The following is an 18485-nucleotide window of genomic DNA, read 5'->3' as shown; positions in this document are numbered from 1 at the left end:
CTACTTTACGGTATACTTGAAAATGGTTAAGATGATAAATTGTATGTTATATGTATTTTGCCACAATTTTTAAAAAATTAAGTGGAATTACTAATTGACATGTACTGATCTCTCCATATACAAAAAAAAAAGATCATCTTTTGTACTTGTACAGACTAAATATTAGGTAATAGTCTCTATGCCTAGTCTCAAAATACTGAGATAAGCTATTGAAGGCTCACAGGAATATCTGAAAATCAAATATCTTTCAAAAAATTCATTATAACAACAGGTTTTTTAAAGCTCACAATTTGTAGTAGTTAATTTCAAGCTACTGTGTGGGTTTATTTAGACTCTTGATACTTAACTATATCCTTATTTTTAGCACAAAGGTAAGTAGTAGAATTGAGAATTAAGACTTACTGAAAGTAGACCTAATTCCCATATCTATCTTCCACTTGCTAGCTGAGCATATGGAGAAGGAAATGGCAACCCACTCCAGTATTCTTGCCTGGAGAATCCCAGAGACTGAGGAACCTGGTAGGCCGCTGTCTTTGGGGTCGCACAGAGTCGAACACGACTGAAGCGACTCAGCAGCAGCAGCAGCAGCTGAAAATAACTGGCTGAGTTACAAAACCTCTCTGAGCCTTAAGTTTCTTCATCTATAATATGGGAACACTAACTCCTGGCCCTAGATTAAATAATATAAGTAAAGAGCTTATTGACCAGGTGTCTAAAACACAGTAAATACTCATTAAGTCACTGTTATTGTTCATAAAATATTAACACAGTAAGAATAGACAGTAGAAAGGGATAGAAATTGTAGAATCTTTCAAATTTTATCAGCCCTCCAAGTGTGAGATAGCAACTTTCTATACACAGTAAAGAAATGTTACTAGAATTTGTGACAATCAGCTTTCGGAGGAAAAGAAAACTATGCTGATTGATTTTAATATTTTGCTTAAATAGTTAATAGTAGCAATGAGAAAAGCAGTATGTCTGTGGTCATGGAAGACATTAAAATAATTGTATGAAAATATTTTGTGGAACTTCTTGCCAATAAATTGCCAATCTAGATGAAATGCATGATTTACTAAGAAAATAAAAACCAAACAAGTCAATAACCACAGAACATAAAACTGAGAAAGCCCAAATAATTTTGCAAGCACATTCTACAACTTTCAAAGAAAAAAAAACAATATGGTAATTTTCTATTATTCAAAATATTCCAGAGCACAGAAAAAATGGTGAAATCTTCTCAAATCACCTTACAAAGCTAGACTAATCCTAATAGCAAAAGTGGATAAAGGTAAAACAAAGAAATAAAACTGTGGACCAATCTTATACACCAGATCAGATCAGATCAGTCGCTCAGTCGTGTCCGACTCTTTGCGACCCCATGAATCGCAGCACGCCAGGCCTCCCTGTCCATCACCAACTCCCGGAGTTCACCCAGACTCACGTCCATCGAGTCAGTGATGCCATCCAGCCATCTCATCCTCTGTCATCCCTTTCTCCTCCTGCCCCCAATCCCTCCCAGCACCAGAGTCTTTTCCAACGAGTCAACTCTTCACATGAGGTGGCCAAAGTACTGGAGTTTCAGCTTTAGCATCATTCCTTCCAAAGAAATCCCAGGGCTGATCTCCTTCAGAATGGACTGGTTGACTCTTAAATCATGTTAAAAAATATATATATAAACAAATCAAATCTAAAAAGTAATTAAAACAGTAATGAAATAGTTTATTCTTGAAATATATTAGGTTGGTGCAAATTTAATGGCAGTTTCAGACCATGGATTTTAAATCATTATAACTAGGCTCAAACATATCTTTATTAATCAAAATAGGAACCATTACAATCAATATATTTTTGCCAATGAGAAATAAGTTTGCTTATTCCCATAGCATAAAATCTGTGCTTCAGGATTTGATGAACTCTTGAAAGGCATTTTCTGCCTCCTGCTGGTTGGGGAAGCACTTTCCCTGCAAAGTTGTCAAGATGCTTGAAGAAGTGGTAATCTGTTGGCAAGAGGTCAGGTGACTGGCGGGTGAGGCAAAACTTTGCAGCCCAACTTTTGAAGCGCTAGTTGTGCAACATGTGTGCAGGCATTGTCAAAGAGGAGAACTGGGCCCTTTCTGTTGACCAGTGCCAGCTGCAGGCACTGCAGTTTTCGGTGCAACTCATCAATTTGCTGAGCATATTTTTCAAATGTAATGGTTTTGCCAGGATTCAGAAAGCTTTGGTGGATCAGACCAGCAGCAGACCACCAAATAGTGACCATTACATTTTTTGGCTGCAAGTTTGGCTCTGGAAAGTGCTTTGGAGCTTCTTCTCAGTCCAACCACTGAGTCATTGCTGATTATCATATAAAATCCACTTTTTGTCGCCTGTCACAGTCTGATCAAGAAATGATTTGCTGTTGTTGCGTAGAATAAGAAAAGACAACACTTCGAAACGATTTTTTTTGACTTTCGGTCAGCTCGTGAGGCACCCACTATCAAGCTTTTTCACCTTTCCAATTTGCTTCTAATGCCAAATGACTGTAGAATGATCAAGGTTCAGTTCTTTGGCAACTTCTCAAGTAGTAGAAAGAGGATCAGCTTCGATATGCTCTCAGTTGGTTGCTGTCAACTTCTGATGCCCAGCCACTATGCTCATCTTCAAGCCTCTCATCTCCTTTGCAAAACTTCTTGAACCACCACTGCCCTGTGGGTTCATAGCAGTTCATGGGCCAAATGCATTGTTGATGTTGCACGTTGTCTCTGCTGCTTTACAACCCACTTTGAACTTAAATAAGAAAATGGCTCAAATTTGCTTTTTGTCTAACATCATTTCCATAGTCTAAAATAAATATAAAATAAACAGCAAGTAATAAGTCATTAGCAAAAAAACACAGAGAGAAACACACATTAAAATGATGTATAACATAATCACATTTATTTAGAATGTATTCTAATATCAAATGGCAAATTTCAACAATGCAAAAACTGCAATTACTTTTGCACCAACCTAATAGGAATGATTTAGCACAGAAAAAAATATAAATACAATTAATCATATTCATAAATTAAAAGAACAAAACCTATAAGATTTTACCATTAGATCCCTCAAAAAAGCATTTGATAATTTCAGCTGTGATTCCTAAAAATCATAAAGAAATGGGAAATAAAAACTGGTGAAATGCCAAAGACATTTCCATTGAAAATAGAAACAAAGAAGCCTACTATTCAGTTTTTCAACTCTGATTTTGAGAGTCTAGCTAGTATAATAAGATAAGAAAAATAAAAGTAATATAAATATTGGAAAATAGGTAAATTATGATTGCTTCAAATACTATGATTTATATTGTGACAGTAAATGTGGACTTAAAACAATAGCATTAATAAGAGACCTCAGTAATGGGAAGGAATATAGAATAAGTAAATTTTTAAACCCATGTGCATGCTCAGTCACTTCAGTTGTGTTTGACTCTTTGCAACTCCATGGACTATAGCCTGCCAGGCTCCTCTGTCCATGAGATTCCCCAGGCAAAAAACTGATAGCTTTCCTTTATTTTATCATAAAGAGGTAAAAAAAAAAAAATGTTAACAGAAAAAGGCCCATTCACAAGGATGTTTAACAAACAAGGTTTAATCTTTGATTTAGCACTAAACTTTTTGCCTGAGACAAGAGTACAGATTTTAAAATGTTTTTAATCTTTGAAGAATAAAAATCCTATCATAAAATAGTTCACCCTATCTACTCTACCTCAGTGTGTAATCATAAGGTTATGTAAAGCTAAAATTAATCACAAAAACCTAAAGATTTGAAGGTTGGTATTTCAACACTGAACAAGCTCATTTGGATATATATTAAGCACAAGTGTTAAAACATAACATAATCTAAGGATAACATGCTAAAAATCTTTTTACATTGTAATAATTATGCTGCTAGAGAACAGTGGTATTAAACTATCATTACCAGAACTGAAAATTATTTAGTTTCTATTTATAATACTTTCAACATACTTGATTAACTTTGAATTCCCTTCCACTTCAAATTAAAAAAATAGTGTACAGGATTCAATGTTTTAGTTTGTAAATTAATAATATTGACAAATCTGGGGGGAAGAAGCACATAGTAGGCAAAGTACTTGGTTTAAAATATCTGAAAAGAGAGATCTGTTACTGGATAGTTTTATCAAAATCCTTTCTAACTAAAAAGATCCTTCATCACAGAAAATCAGAAAGAGGTATATACTACCATTGCAGCATTAATCTTGGGGAAATTCAGATTCAGTATTACTTTAGCACTGAACCAAACCAGACTATGTGCACAATAAATAAAATGTCTTAAAACCATATGGATCCTTTATTTCAGGAATAAGCACTCACTTGAAAAGTTAAAGTAGGAAAAATAATATTGCTTAAAATGAATTAAGTACCACAATCAACAATAAAAATTTGGGATTTGCAAGAAAATAGAAGAATGTATTTTCCAATTAAAAGATTATGAAGGATTGGTTTCTTTACATACACTCATATACACACAAAGAAATTTCTCTAAAGCTTTATATAGAGTTAACTATTAGCTAATGAAGTTGGGAAGAGAATTAAAAATCTCAACCTCTAAATATGATTCCAAAATTAACTTGTCAGATTAATTCACTGGATAGAAGGTGTTGAGCACCCACAGTAGACTAGATATTTATCATTGTGAGACAAAAAATACGCACTGGAAAACGACATTTTTAACACGGTTATATCTGAAATGCATTATGTGACTGAGAACTAATTAATTATATTTAACACATTTAACACACAGAGCAAAATTCAAAACAATTAAACCCTTGAACAACTTGAGTTTTAAAATCCCCCTCACTATTCCTTTAAGTTGATTTCCACTCTGGTGTTCTTTCCCAGTTCTAAAAAAAGAGAATAAAGAAATTTCTTAAATAAGCCCTACTTCTTTAGAATAGAAATGGAAGAGAAGGGATGTATTAGTTCTTGAATTCTTGTTTCCATTTGCTCTCAAATGTGCTTCTAATGTTCAATTTTCTCTTCAAAGAAAATCGTGATTTACAAAAAGTACAACCATCCTTAACATTTAAACAAGTATATTATTCAGTTCTTACTAAAGTCACCAAAGATTGAAACTCAGAAAAAACATTTAAAAAATCTTTATTCTAGGTTATGTAATGCCATTCACCATAGTAATGATCTGATACTTTGGTATAAGACTTTTTAAAATAAATATTGCCAACAGGTAGAAAATTTTCCTTGGCTGTCTTAAGACAGCCCTTGAAGGAGTTTTTAGCAGTGTATTGGCTCATAAATTGAGTGATGATTTAAATAAATGTCACTTCTATCACTTAATGATAATCTTATTGAGGGTAATTTAACTGGGAAAAGAAAATGCCGTGTTGCTTCTTCCTCCCAAGAAAAAGGGGTGCATTCCATTCTGGAGGTATCTACCTACCATCTAACTGTCTATCTATCTCTGCATACATATCTATATAGATACAAATTGATATAGATACAGCTATATATACACATATGTATATATGTCCAACAAAGGTTTGACTTTGAGATCTCTCTTCCTCTTCTTTATAATTCATTATTCTGTGTGACCCTCAAACTGTACTGCCTTTCACGTTTATTCATTCAGAAATGAATAATTGAGTATCTGAATACATTGAGTACCTTCTGCATGCTTAGTTTTATGTCAGATGTAAAGGAAGATACAATATGTATGTATAACTGAATCACTTTGCTACACCAGAAACTAACACAACACTGTAAATCAACTGTACTTCAATTCAAAAAAAAAAGAAAAGAAATAAGACAGTCTCTGCCCTCCGAAATTTTTCTATCTCTTCCAGGGGCAAGATATAACACAATATATCATTAAGCAATTTATAAGACTAGTGCCAAAATCAATGGTACAGATAACATGCAATTTGCATTGATGCAGAATTTTAAAGTTTCAAACACTTTCTTGTGTTTAACCCTCAGAACAATATTGTTAAGTACACATTATTAGCCCCACTTTAGCAATGAGGAACTTGACATTCAGAATTTTAAGTGGCCTGCCTCAATCAATAGGTTATGAGTGAAAGGAAGAATCAAGACTCAAGCCAAGGTTTTCTGATTCTAAGCCTAGTGCTATTTTCAATTACAGCACAGGAAACCAAGGATTGAGGTATTTAACAGGGCAGCAGCCAGCCTTCCGGTAGAGGTGGAATTAAACTAAACCTGATAAATATCCAAATTAATTTTATTATGCAAATATTTGTACTTCAGTGTTAGACACACCACCCAAGTACCATTTCCTCAAATTTAGTGCTTTAGTGGTCTTACCTGCTCAGTGAGAGCTTTGCTCGCAGAAACGGGGGTGTCAAATACAATAAAAATCTGGCCTAGGAGGATCATATAAATCTTAAGCCATAAAAATAAATCTTAAAGATCTGGTTTCAACTAATCCTTACACATTTTGTTTCGCCTCAGAGCCAGAGTGTAACTCGCCCCTACCCTTTTCTAGCATTCTTACTCCAAATAACCACTTATTTTAAGATGTCAATGGCTGACCCTACCCCAAATTCCACAGGTTCATCCCAGTCCTGCCACCGGACCCAAACCTCTCGCTTCTCCCCAATTTATGATACCTAGGTTCGAGTTCTGCAGGTGCAGTCGCTTGCCATTACACAGCACTGACACATAAGATGTGACCTTTCGACTCCGTCCTTGGGGACCTCAAGCTGGCCGCGCAGCGTAGTTCCACACCCGAGAAAGGGGCCTCCCGGCTCGGGAACGAAGCCACGGGGAGTACACTGTCCGAAGCGAGGTCTCTGACAATTCGAACGAGGCTGAGCGACTGGGCGTGCATCACTCCGCCCCATACTCCTGCCAACTGCAGGAGACTTGGTCCGGCAACCAATCCATCCCAGTTCACGGGTAAGTCCGTGCCAGCCGGACCTTAAGCGGGACCCCGATGACAGGCTGTTGACGGCGGCGGCGGCAGCAAAGCCAAGGCCACCTGCCCCCAGCGCCCATCGCCGCCAACCTAAGACCCCCCCCCCGCCCCAAGACTGGACCGCAGAGAAGCGTTTCTATGGAAACCCCCTAGGGATCACGTGACTCACCCGGAGGACCAATCGCCTCTTACCTCTGCCGGCGGCTCCGCTTTCGGCCCTCCCTCCTGCCCCGCCCCCTCCTGCCCACGCCTCTGTCGCCCCGCCCCGCCCCTTTCCCGCAGAGAGTCAGCACATGCGCGCTGCGTCCAGCGCGCTACCGCCCCGGCGCGCCCCGCTGTGGGGCGCGTGGGGGCGGCGTAGGAGGGTCGAGGAAGGCGCGAGCCTGAGGAGGAAGGAGCGCGGCCAGCGCGCAGGCCCAGAACCACCCGAGACGCGGCTGCCGGCTACGCCTCTGAGCGGAAGAGGGAAGTGGAGGCGCCAGTCTGCGGCTTCCAGCTGGGGCTGGGCTTGCTAAGGTCGAGGCAGCGTCTAGAGGAGGCCTCGGCCGCCGGTCCGGAGCGGGGATGTCGAAGAACACGGTGTCGTCGGCCCGGTTCCGGAAGGTGGACGTGGATGAGTACGACGAGAACAAGTTCGTGGACGAGGAAGACGGGGGCGACGGGCAGGCCGGGCCCGATGAGGGCGAGGTGGACTCCTGCCTGCGGCAATATCCTTCAGTTCGCCGGCCTTCGAGCCCCACCCGACCCGGCCCCTCTTCCGGGACCCCGCTGCGGGCAGGGCGTGAGGGCGGGGACCCCCGCATCCGTGGGCTCCCTGTCGTGAGTGGGCAGGAGGGCTCTTCCATTTCTCCCGAGACCCCCAGGTCCCGCCCTCGGAAACTTGCCTTCCGCGCGCCGTCCACGCCCCCGATTCCTCAGGTTGCGCCGGGAGTTCTCGCCTCCCGGGGACCGGCGGGGACAGCCGCGCCCTCGCAGCTCTGGTGCCGATCAGTCGGGGAGCTGCAGGGCGCTTAAGTGGTCCTCTCAGATCGTATTTACCGGGTTTTCATTAGCACCCACGTCCGATCGGGAGGAGCGGGCAGTTTTCTTCAGTGATTTTGTTTTTATTGTGGTGGTGGTTTTGTTGTGGCAGCGTTATTTCACGCCGGGAGACATGGGGCGGCTTGCAGAATTGAGGCCCTTCTGTCTTTTTAAGCCTGTGGGCGCCTTTTTTTTTTTTTTTTTTTTAAAGAGGAAGGGATTTGACAAAATACAGGTTGCACAGAGTTGGTTAACCAGGGGAAAGGGAATGAGTACAAAACTGCCCAGAAAGAAGCTGGAAGCGTTTTACCTGCTAGACGGAAAATGCATGTAGAGAATCCCTGGAAATATTTTAAATAAACCCCAAAGAATAACATAGGAAAAGGTGAATCATTTGTACAAAACCGAATCATTTTGTAATGCTGGAATCGTTTCCGTTAAGTTAAAATGAGGCTGTCAGTTCCTGGTTTGGGTTTTGCATATTTGAATATTCATAACTTTGAGGGAGTATTTGCATCAGATCTTTTTTCGGAAAAATGTGAATGTTGCAATAACCAAGGCTGTCGTTTTAGAGATTCTCAATTACTGAATTCACTCATTTCTAATTCTTCTTGGGTGTATTCATAAGATTAGGAAGGCTCTTTAGACTTTCCTTATCAGTGGCCTATTAAATTAAATGGGAAAATACATGAGTGAAAATATTTGGTAGCAGCCACAGCTGGTCTTACAGGCACCTAAAATACAGCATTGAACATTTATCAACATACAGATGTTTCTTTGATTTCCGTGACTCTCACAATGAGCTGTTGCTGTTTTGCATTATTTAAAATACTTAAGTGTTTGGGGTGGAGGGGAGCGGTCTCATAAGTGAGCCAATCTGCAAAGGGCATGCTCCTCTAGAAGTCCATTAAGCCTTGAAAATAACAGCCCGCCACCAACCATAGTTTTTTTAGTCAGACCTTTTTCTTTAGAACATAAGTGGTGAAGATTATTCTGTGTAAAAACATTCTTCGTGATGCATAAATAATGTTTTGTGAGACTAACTTTTTTTAGGTGACCTGTGATGACTCCTCAGTGGTACTGCTGTATGTGTATAGTGGATCTGCTCTTTAATCAATTCATCATGAAATATAAAGATGCTGTCTCTTCTTGTTTCAACAAGAAGAGACAAGCCCTGATCAGGCACTAGAGATGGAGGAACAAGTGAACTCTGTGAGGTTTTCCTTTTAGGGCAATGACTGTACGTTCTGACAGTGTGATTGGCCTTCTGTTCCTCATTCTTGCTAACTCACTGGTGCTTTCAAAGCAAGACTAAATTTAATAGATGTGGCCTAAAGCAGTTTGAATGACCTTTATGAAATATGAGAAAAAATATTAAAAAACAGAAAAATTAAGCTGCCACCTACAGGTCATTATTTTATCTTCTGTAATGCCTCTTATCATCAATATTGAGAGATTGCTAATGTATATCATTCAGATTGCTAGAGTAGTCTGCCAGCACTTTTCTACCAGCATTTCAGTTAATATAGAATATAATTCTAATCAAAGAATAGGCGGACAGGCTGTTTGATTTGGGGGCCTAAATAATTCTGATATATATTTTAAAATATCACTCTGGATAATGTTTGCACATGTCTTTTACTGGAAAATGAAAGGTTATTAAGGTGCTCAGTTAATAATTAGAGCCAAGGGTGAAACAGTTTTTGCCTTATTTTTTAAAAATTTAATGCTCTCTTTCGTTTTCAGTATTTTATCTTTGATTGACATCCTTGAAACAAACACGTTGAATTTTCCAGTATTGAACGCAGCAACCATAGTAATTTTTCTTTCTATGCATAACATCAAATCTAAGAACCAGTGGTTCCTGGGAGTTACAGTGCTTTCCTGAGGGCTCCCCTTGGCTGCTATCCCCTTAACCTCCATCACAGGAAACATGACAGCTGCCCTACAGGCAGCTCTGAAAAACCCCCCCATCAACACCAAGAGCCAGGCAGTGAAGGTGAGTCACAGACGGCACGCGATCTCTGCTGGTATCTCAGTCTTCTTACCAGAACCCTCCAAAGTGTCACACAAGCAGCAAATGTCTTAACTGTTTGCCATCTTTGACGTACAAGAGCTTAGAATGTAGTTTGATAAGTGGAAAACCTATGTAAAAAATTAGTGCTCCAACATTGAGTTGTGATAACACTGCATGGTAGGTAGACTTGAGTTCTAATGACCGAGAGATCTGTGTGTTTGCAGAGGAGGCCACTCAGGTTGAATTTGAGCAAAGACTTGAAGAACAAGTGAAACTTTCACAAAATAAACACATGCTACTTGCTTTTGAAAGATTTTTTAAAATTCTACCGTTCTCATAAAATTAAATCCTAATATTTAATTCTGTTAAATATTATTGAAAACTCAGAAATGTGGGGGAATAAAAAAGTAATTGTAATCCCACACCCATTGATAATTATTACTTTTTGTTGTTGCTATATGCTTATAGAGTTTTTCTATGAGTTTTTCTTTTAATTAAAATGGAATTTTATAAACTGCTTTTCATCTGTATAGCAGCATACATGAACAGCTTTACTTGGTAATAAGTTTATTTCTATAATTTTTAACATCTGTATATTGATAATCCTGCAGTTTAGTTATAGATAACCTTTCATCATATATTTATTGACTTTTTTTCCTGTTATAAATAGTACTGAAATGAACAATTCTTGGTAAAGTCTGAATTGTTTCCTTTGAATAAATTTCTGGAAGTGAATGGCTAGATTTTAGACTGCACATTTTTTAAGGCTACATATGGTATTGCCATACTACCTTTCAGAAAAGTTGTAAAATTACATTGCCTCTTAACCGTCTTTCAGTAATTCTTAAGAACCTATTTACTTAATTGTTTAAAGCCCAGATTAAATTCTGATGTTTAATTCTGTTAACTATTGTAGAAAAGTCAGAAATAAGGGGGAATAAAAATGTAATCGTCCATAATCCCACACCCAGAGCATTGACCCCCCCCACTGTCCATAGCCATTCACGCATCCTACGAGCCCCAAGTATCTCCTTAGTTAAACACTAGTAAATAATAACTTAGGTAAATGCATAATTATTATCTAGGCAACATAATCTTTTATAAGAGGAAATATTTCTTTGGTTTTTAAAAGTGAGTAACGTCATTGAAATTTCAGTTTTACCACCTTCTGCTTTTTTGTGGGTGTTTTCTTTTTAATCAGAGCGTGTGGGTGGGAGGTTATAGCTCTCCATACAAGGATATTTTTCTAAACAGGATAATTGCATAGTCTTTAAATTGAAGACAGCAGCAGGTGGTAGAAGCATACTGTAAGATCATGGCGGGACAGGAATGCGGAAGGTATCACTTGTGTTGAATAGAAAGAGAAACATTGTTGAAAGGGGAAATTAAGTGTTCCCTGTACTTGGCTTGCTGGGTGAAAAGTAACTGCTGTTGGAGCAGTCTTTCATTAAAGAAAAAGATCATTATAAATGAAGACCACTCTAATGTTTATAGTCACTTGACTATAGATATGAAATGAAAATAAGTTTTAGAAACTTAAATTCTTATTTATTAATGACATTTCTGAAGGATGCTTCAGGGTAGAACTATAATTCAGTTTCCTTTTTTGGAGTCTTTTTTTTTTTATTAAGTGAAATGTATTGATTTAATAAGTTGGTAATTTGTCACATCTATCTGTAAGCAAACCCTTTCAGCTGTACCTTCAAATACATCAAGAATCTGTCTACTTCTGACCACCTCCGCTGCTACCATGCTAGCCAAAACCAGCCTGTCTTGGTGCAGTAACTTCCAAACTGGTCTCCACTCTTCTGTCTCCTGCTCTCCCCACCCTCCCCACTTCTGCTGCCCCGGGCTTATTTTCAGTATGACAGCCAACTGGTCCTGTTAAAATGTAAGTCCAATTGCATCACTCTTCTTAGAACCTCCCAACATCTCATTTCTGTGAGTGGAGGCCAGAGTTCTCATAAGGGCCTGCAGGGTTTACGTGTTGTGTCTTCCGACTGCCTCTCTGACTTCCTGCCCTGCGCTCCGCTCCAGCCCCCCTTCATCTTCTTGCTGTTCCTTGAGCACACTGAACACACACTAACAGCAGTTACTCTTTTCTCTTCTGAAATATTTGCCTCAGATACACCCAAGGTTTCCTCTTCCTTTCTTCAGATCTCTGCCCAAATGTCACATTCGCAGTGCAGCCTTTCTAAAAACTGAAACTCCCCAACACAAAAATGAGTCTGAATGATCTTATTTATTTACCCTCAGGATCGCGCAGGCAGCATTGTCTTGAAGGTGCTCATCTCTTTTAAAGCTAACGATATTGAAAAGGCAGTTCAATCCCTGGACAAGAATGGTGTGGATCTCCTAATGAAGTATATTTATAAAGGCTTTGAGAGCCCCTCTGACAATAGCAGTGCTGTGTTATTGCAGTGGCATGAAAAGGTAAGTCATGAATTATGCAGTCTGTATGACTGGTTCCTTTGTGATGGAAAAAACATTGACAACCTCTAGCCTAAATACCTGTTTTGACTCTTTGGTTATACATTGGTTGTTACTACAAATAAATGCATGAAAATGAAAGTTTAGATTTATGCTTACTAGCCTTGATCTTGAGATGCTGATTTGAATTCTTTAACAACTGCCAAAAGGTAGAAAACCCAAGCACCCATGAACAGACGAACGTGCACGCATGCATGCTCAGTCACTCTGCTCATTCATGTCCGACTTTGCAACCCCATGGACTGTAGCCCACCAGGCTCCTCTCCATCAGATTTTTCAGGCAAGAATACTGGAGTGCGTTGCCATTTTCTCCTCCAGGGTATTAGCCCACATCTGCATTGCAAGTGGATTCTTTACCACTGAGCCATCAGGGATGCCCAAACAGATGAACAGCATCTGACACAGACATACAGGGAATATTACTCGACCAGAAAATGTTTATATACATGGTACAGCATGAATGAACCTTGAAAACATTATGCAAAGTGAAATAAACCAGATATAAAAAGACACAAAATACTGTGATTCCACTTATATGAAATATCTAGAATAGGCAGATTCATAGAGACAGAAAATGGATTAGAAATTACCAGTGCCTGGGGAGAAGGGAGACTGGAGAGTTATTGCTTAATGGGTACAGAGTTTCTGTTTGGAGAGACGGGAAAGTATTGTAAATAGTGGTGATGGCTATACAGTATTTGAATGTAATTAATGCCACTGAATTTTACATTTAAAGATGGCTAATGTGGCAAATTTTATGTTACATATTTTATCACAGTTTTAAAAAATGAAATCAGGAGTAGGATCAAGAATTCTTACTTTTTTTTTTCTGTTTTCATGCATTTTGCTTTGCAGTATAAGCAGATGCTGGTACACTATCCATCCCCCCAGCCCCTCCTCTCCCAAATAAAATGACTATGGAGGATTTTTAGCTTTAGATGAAAAATTGGTAAGGTAATTTTTAATACCCAGCTCTTACATTATATTGATAATATTTGAATAAAACCAAGCACAGATAAGGTGTATATTCTCTTAACATCTTACAGTTACCAAAAACTCTGTTTTTTAGAATCTATTGTCTGGATATCTGAGTGAAAACACTTATAATGTATGAACAGGTAACAAAACTTGCTGTTTAACCTGGATCAAGTCACTTCATTCTTCATACACTGTCAAATAAAAAGAGCTAACCTTTGTGGTTAGGATTATTATAACTCACTTTTCCCAAGACAGCCCCAGTTTATGCCTGTTTCCAACATAATTATGAATAGTTCCCTTTCACTCTATGGTGTATCAATTTGGAGAATAATTCATACAGTCATCCTGTTCATGGAATACTTCCTGTTCATCAGCCACTGTATTCTTTTTTAATTGAAGTATAATTGCTTTGCACAGACACTACACTTCTAGTTTCTGTTTCACGTGATCCTTACAGCAACCCTATGAGATATATAAATATCTTTATTGTCCTCAGTTTACAGATGAAAGAGCCAGCTTTGAAACCTATCAGCCTAGTTTCAGTATAGTTTCGGGATCATACCAAACATTGACTGAGTACTTCTTGTATTCCAAGCACTTTATGAATGTTAACTCAATTAATCCTCATGAAAATACTAGGGAGGAATGCTAATTACTTCCCTTTTTTACATGGGGAACTGAGGCATGTGTTAAGTCTTCTTTTCTTCCTAATAGTCACCAGTTTTTGCCAGCCTTATCTCCTAAATACTTCTTAGATCATCCACTCAACCATCTCTAATGCAGCTGTTCTCAGCCTCTCTCACAGTTTGTTGCCAGGGTTTCCTAAAATGGTCTGTGGGCTATCAGTTTTTCCTCCCTCAAATCTGTTCTCCACCCAGTTGCCAGAATGATCTCTCTAGTGTCCAAATCTACCCTTGTAAGTCCCCTGCAGAACTGAGTCCAAATTCCAGGTCCAGCCTCCTCTTCCATGTTGTTCTTCCCCATATGCTGTAGCAGTAAGCATAGAAATGTGTTATGGTAGCTGGACATACCATAATATTCCACACTATAGCTTTGCTTATGCTTTTCACTCTGCCCCCGAGCCTCCTTACCTTTTACGTCAGTCTGTCACCTCCTCATCCATCTGATGTGTCATTTTCTCGAGGAAGCCGTAAGCTCACCATTCCACTTTCCTCTGCACCCTCAGGGTGTGTATACGCCCCTCCTCTGTGCTTTTCTAGCACCCAGAGCATAGCTCTAAATAGCCTGTGTATATGTCTGTCTCTTCCCTGTCTAGATGTGTTTGTTCACATTGGTACCCCCAGCCTCTAGCGCAGTACCCAATATACAGGTGTTTTAGTAAGTGTTTTTGAGCACAAGTAAACCAGAGCTTCAGATTCCTAATACTTAATCACAACTTCCAATTTTTCCAGGTAATGTCAAAGCTCCTAAGTTCTTAGCTATTAAGTAGTATTTTCTTAGCTTGAGAAAAGAAAAATCTGACAAACTCGGAGTGCTTTAAACTGGAGCTTAGTATGGTCGAACCCAGTTTGAATTTCTTCCTGGCACTGCTGAGAATAAGAGCAGAATCAAATGTCCTAAATTTAAATTCATGGTTATATTTAAATTTATACCCTAACCCCAGCCCTAACCTGTTTTCGGCAAGAACATCATGCTGCAGATCTCTAAGACCATACTGTTATTTGAGAACAACACACGAGAGTATCAGCTAGCATCTGAGTAGAACGTGAGTGCCTGAGAGCAGGCACTCGGGAGGATTTTTCGTTGTTGGTGTTACTGTGTCCCCAGTGCCTGGCCCATAATAGGTGCTTGAGAAATACTTGTTAAAAAAATTAGCGAATCCAAAATTAGTTCCTGCACACGCTCTTCCTTGAAGAAGAATATTTTACTTGGTGTGAGAACTGAGCCTTTACGATTCTGTCAATACTGACATTTTGGTTTGTGTTTAGGCGCTTGCTGCTGGAGGAGTGGGGTCCATCGTTCGAGTCTTGACTGCAAGGAAAACCGTGTAGTCCGGTGGGAACTGGATTTCTCCCATGGGATGGGAGTTGCTGGTACCAAGACCAAAACAACCAAATGCCACCGCTGCCCCACGGGTAGCATCTGTTCCTCTCAGCTTTGCCTTCTTGCTTCCTTTCATATCTGTACAGAAGAAAATTACATACATATCAGTTTTCCCTAAATGAAAATTGGGATAAGATAAAAGAAATATTTCAACGAGAGTGTGTCATGGTCTCAGAATGATTTCAGTGATGTGGATACCAGTCTGTACATAGCATAATTTACACTCAGCTTCAATTGTGCAATTGTTCCCCTATTGGCTGGGTTTTCCTTTGTTTGTTGTTTGTTTTTTTGGGAGGGGTTTTTTGGCTTTGACTAATAGTGAGAAATTTGATCAGAATTGGAGGCCAGTTTCTTAACTCATTGCTAGCCAGGAAATGATCTATATATATTTAAAAAAAATGTTTGAGAGACTGTCAGCTGTTAACATTGCAAAACTGGACCAAACTTACCTTATTTAAACGAAATGCATTTCTGGAACAAGTGGTGGCTGAACACCATGACCAAGTCCAGCTCTGTTTCTGCTTCCCTCCAGATGATACGAGTTTAAGTCTGCTTCCTCCTCTCCGCATCCAGTAATTGTGGCCCTTAATTTCTGTGTGGTCACCCAGGGTACAGAGCAACAGATCTTGCTCTACACAAACGTATCTATAAAAGGCCGGAGCCTGTTTGGCACGAGCATAAACTTTGTTTTCCAATAGTATGACCCTATTTGGGGAAACTACTCCAAATCAGAAAAGATGTGGCAACTATGATGTAGTGCAAACTTGGGGCAGCCTCTGAATGAAGAGGCATTTTCTTCAGGCTGATGGTAGCTGCCTTCGACATCATGAGGTGTATAACTAGTATTTAATATGTCCTATAAATGTCGTCTTCAGTGTTCTTCAGGGTAATTGGGACCTCAAAGGATTTGGTTTGGATCCAAATACATACACATTCTGTATTTTAGGTCAGTGTTTTTTTAAAAAAAGAAAATACCACACATCAAAAAGTGTTTACTTTGTTGGACAAACCAAATGTGTTCTCAAATAATGACCGGTGCTTATGAAAAATTATTATTATTCAGTAGCTCTAAAACAAACCACCTGAATGCTTATGACCAAGCGGGAAATCAACGTATCTAGTATTTACATCCGACACCAGTTTTGTAATCACTGACTTGTGTGAAAACTGGTGTAGAAATTCTGTAAACTCTTTGCTGTTTTTGATACCTGCTTTTTGTTCTGTTTTGTAAAAATGATAATCTTGAAAAAATAAATTGTCAGTGTTGAATAATTTATTTTTGTCTTAATTTAATACTTATGAAGGCATAGTTAATGAAGAGGAAGGATTTCCTTCTTTACTACCAGGTTATTATACTCTTTGACAAGAACTAATTTTGCATAGAAGGTTTATATGACTACTTTATTCAAATATAGTAGAGAAACTGCTGCTGCTGCTAAGTCACTTCAGTCTTGTCCGACTCTGTGCGACCCAGTGGACAGCAGCCCGCCAGGCTCCCCCATCCCTGGGATTCTCCAGGCAAGAACACTGGAGTGGGTTGCCATTTCCTTCTCCAATGCATGAAAGTGAAAAGTGAAAGTGAAGTCACTCAGTCGTATCCAACTCTTTGCGACCCCATGGACTGCAGCCTACCAGGCTCCTCTGTCCATGGGATTTTCCAGGCAAGAGTACTGGAGTGGGGTGCCATTGCTTTCTCTGATAGTACAGAAGAGGAGAGAGTAATTAATAAATGTTAATAATGAAGTGATTATTATAATCACTCACTCTGGAGTGATTCCATGGCTGTCTGGAAGCCTGATGAACACTTCCAGCTCCCAAGCTCTTTCTTACACCTATCATCTACTATCCTTATCTACTCAAGGCATTCTCTCTTTTACCACTACACCTGACTAGATTCCTATGTCAAAGCTTTAGAAATTTACAAGCAGTTCAGAGGGCAAGGAGTAAGAGACACTAAACTATAGATAATACAGGTGGTCAAGTAGGTATAACAACCACATACAAACTTTAAATGAAAGCAAGTGATATTTCAACAGTGGTAGCTTAGTTACTAAGTCGTGTCCGACTCTTGTGATCCCATGGACTTGGAACCTGCCAGGCTCCTCTGTCCAGGGGATTCTCCAGGCAAGAATACTGGAGTGGGTTGCCATTTCCTTCTCCAGGGGATCTTCCCAATCTAGGAATCAAACCTAGTTCTTCTGCCTTGCAGGCAGATTCTTAACCGACTGAGCTACAAGGGAAGCCCAAATGGCAATACTTTTTCATAGAATCCTTCTTAACATCTCTTTAATGACTACAGCGTTGAAGGAAATTCCAGAGTTCTATGTTTTATAGTCATAAGAATGATTGTACTCAAAATTTGCCAACAGCTTTTCTCAGGAGAGATAAACTATGTAACAGATAGAACAGCATAGGTATGGAGTCAGAATGCATGCCAGCTGAAAACAAGTGGCTCGACTGATGCGTCTCAGCTAAACATCAGCCCAAGTGATGCTGACCATGACAAAGCACCATCATCAAAAGAGTGAGAGGAAGCATGAACTGTGGGAAAAAGATAAATGCTAAGGGGCACTCTGAGCACCTGTGCCCTTCTTCAATCCCGGTGGTTTTATTGTTTGTTTTTAACTATTTTTGTGTGTTTTGTCTTTGCCACTTTTAAGGGGGGAAAAATGGCACACGGACCCTTCGCTGGGTCTTCCCTGCTGGCTCAGTGATAGAGAATTGGCCTGCCAGTGCAGGAGACACAGGTTCAATCCGTGGGTTGGCAAGACGCCCTGAAGAAGGAAATGGCAACCTACTCCCATATTCTTGCCTGGAAAATTCCATGGACAGAGGAGCCTGGTGGGCTTCAGTCCATGGGGTCACAAGAAAGTCAGACACAATTTAGTGACTAAACAACATCAACCCTTTGTTAGTCGTTCAGTAACAGCACTGTTTAGGTAACAGTCACTTGATCGTAAGTATGATGATGTGTTAGAGAAATCCA

General features: G+C 39.5%; 2 protein-coding genes across 3 annotated transcripts in view; one reads left to right on the top strand and one right to left on the bottom strand.

Moving 5' to 3' along the window:
• RGL1 (ral guanine nucleotide dissociation stimulator like 1) overlaps nucleotides 1-7096 on the bottom strand; it is a 277599-nt gene extending 270503 nt beyond the window's left edge. The window contains exon 1 of one of the 2 annotated variants that reach the window (XM_027565549.1): nucleotides 6623-7096. The gene's annotated coding sequence lies outside the window, so the exon portion shown is untranslated. The remainder of the gene's footprint in view (nucleotides 1-6622) is intronic. The other variant, XM_027565551.1, reaches the window with a different exon arrangement.
• A 126-nt stretch (nucleotides 7097-7222) lies between these two features.
• ARPC5 (actin related protein 2/3 complex subunit 5) lies at nucleotides 7223-16775 on the top strand. Its single transcript, XM_027565548.1, has 4 exons — nucleotides 7223-7637; nucleotides 9877-9949; nucleotides 12224-12400; nucleotides 15385-16775. Exons 1-4 carry the CDS (start codon nucleotides 7495-7497, stop codon nucleotides 15445-15447), a joined length of 456 nt encoding a protein of 151 aa, XP_027421349.1. The 5' UTR covers nucleotides 7223-7494; the 3' UTR covers nucleotides 15448-16775.
• The last annotated feature ends 1710 nt before the right edge of the window (nucleotides 16776-18485 follow it).

This window comes from Bos indicus x Bos taurus, chromosome 16 (assembly GCF_003369695.1).
Source record: "Bos indicus x Bos taurus breed Angus x Brahman F1 hybrid chromosome 16, Bos_hybrid_MaternalHap_v2.0, whole genome shotgun sequence".
In the NCBI taxonomy this organism is placed as follows: domain Eukaryota; kingdom Metazoa; phylum Chordata; class Mammalia; order Artiodactyla; family Bovidae; genus Bos; species Bos indicus x Bos taurus.
Note: the sequence above shows the minus strand (reverse complement) of the source record. Positions and strands in the feature narration are given on the sequence as shown.

Coding starts and splice junctions, on each gene's coding strand:
- ARPC5 (XM_027565548.1), top strand. CDS start 7,495: ATGTCGAAGAACACGGTGTCGTCGGCCCGGTTCCGGAAGGTGGACGTG. Junction 7,638..9,876: donor GTGGACTCCTGCCTGCGGCA/ATATCCTTCAGT, acceptor AACCTCCATCAC/AGGAAACATGACAGCTGCCC. Junction 9,950..12,223: donor CCAAGAGCCAGGCAGTGAAG/GTGAGTCACAGA, acceptor ATTTACCCTCAG/GATCGCGCAGGCAGCATTGT.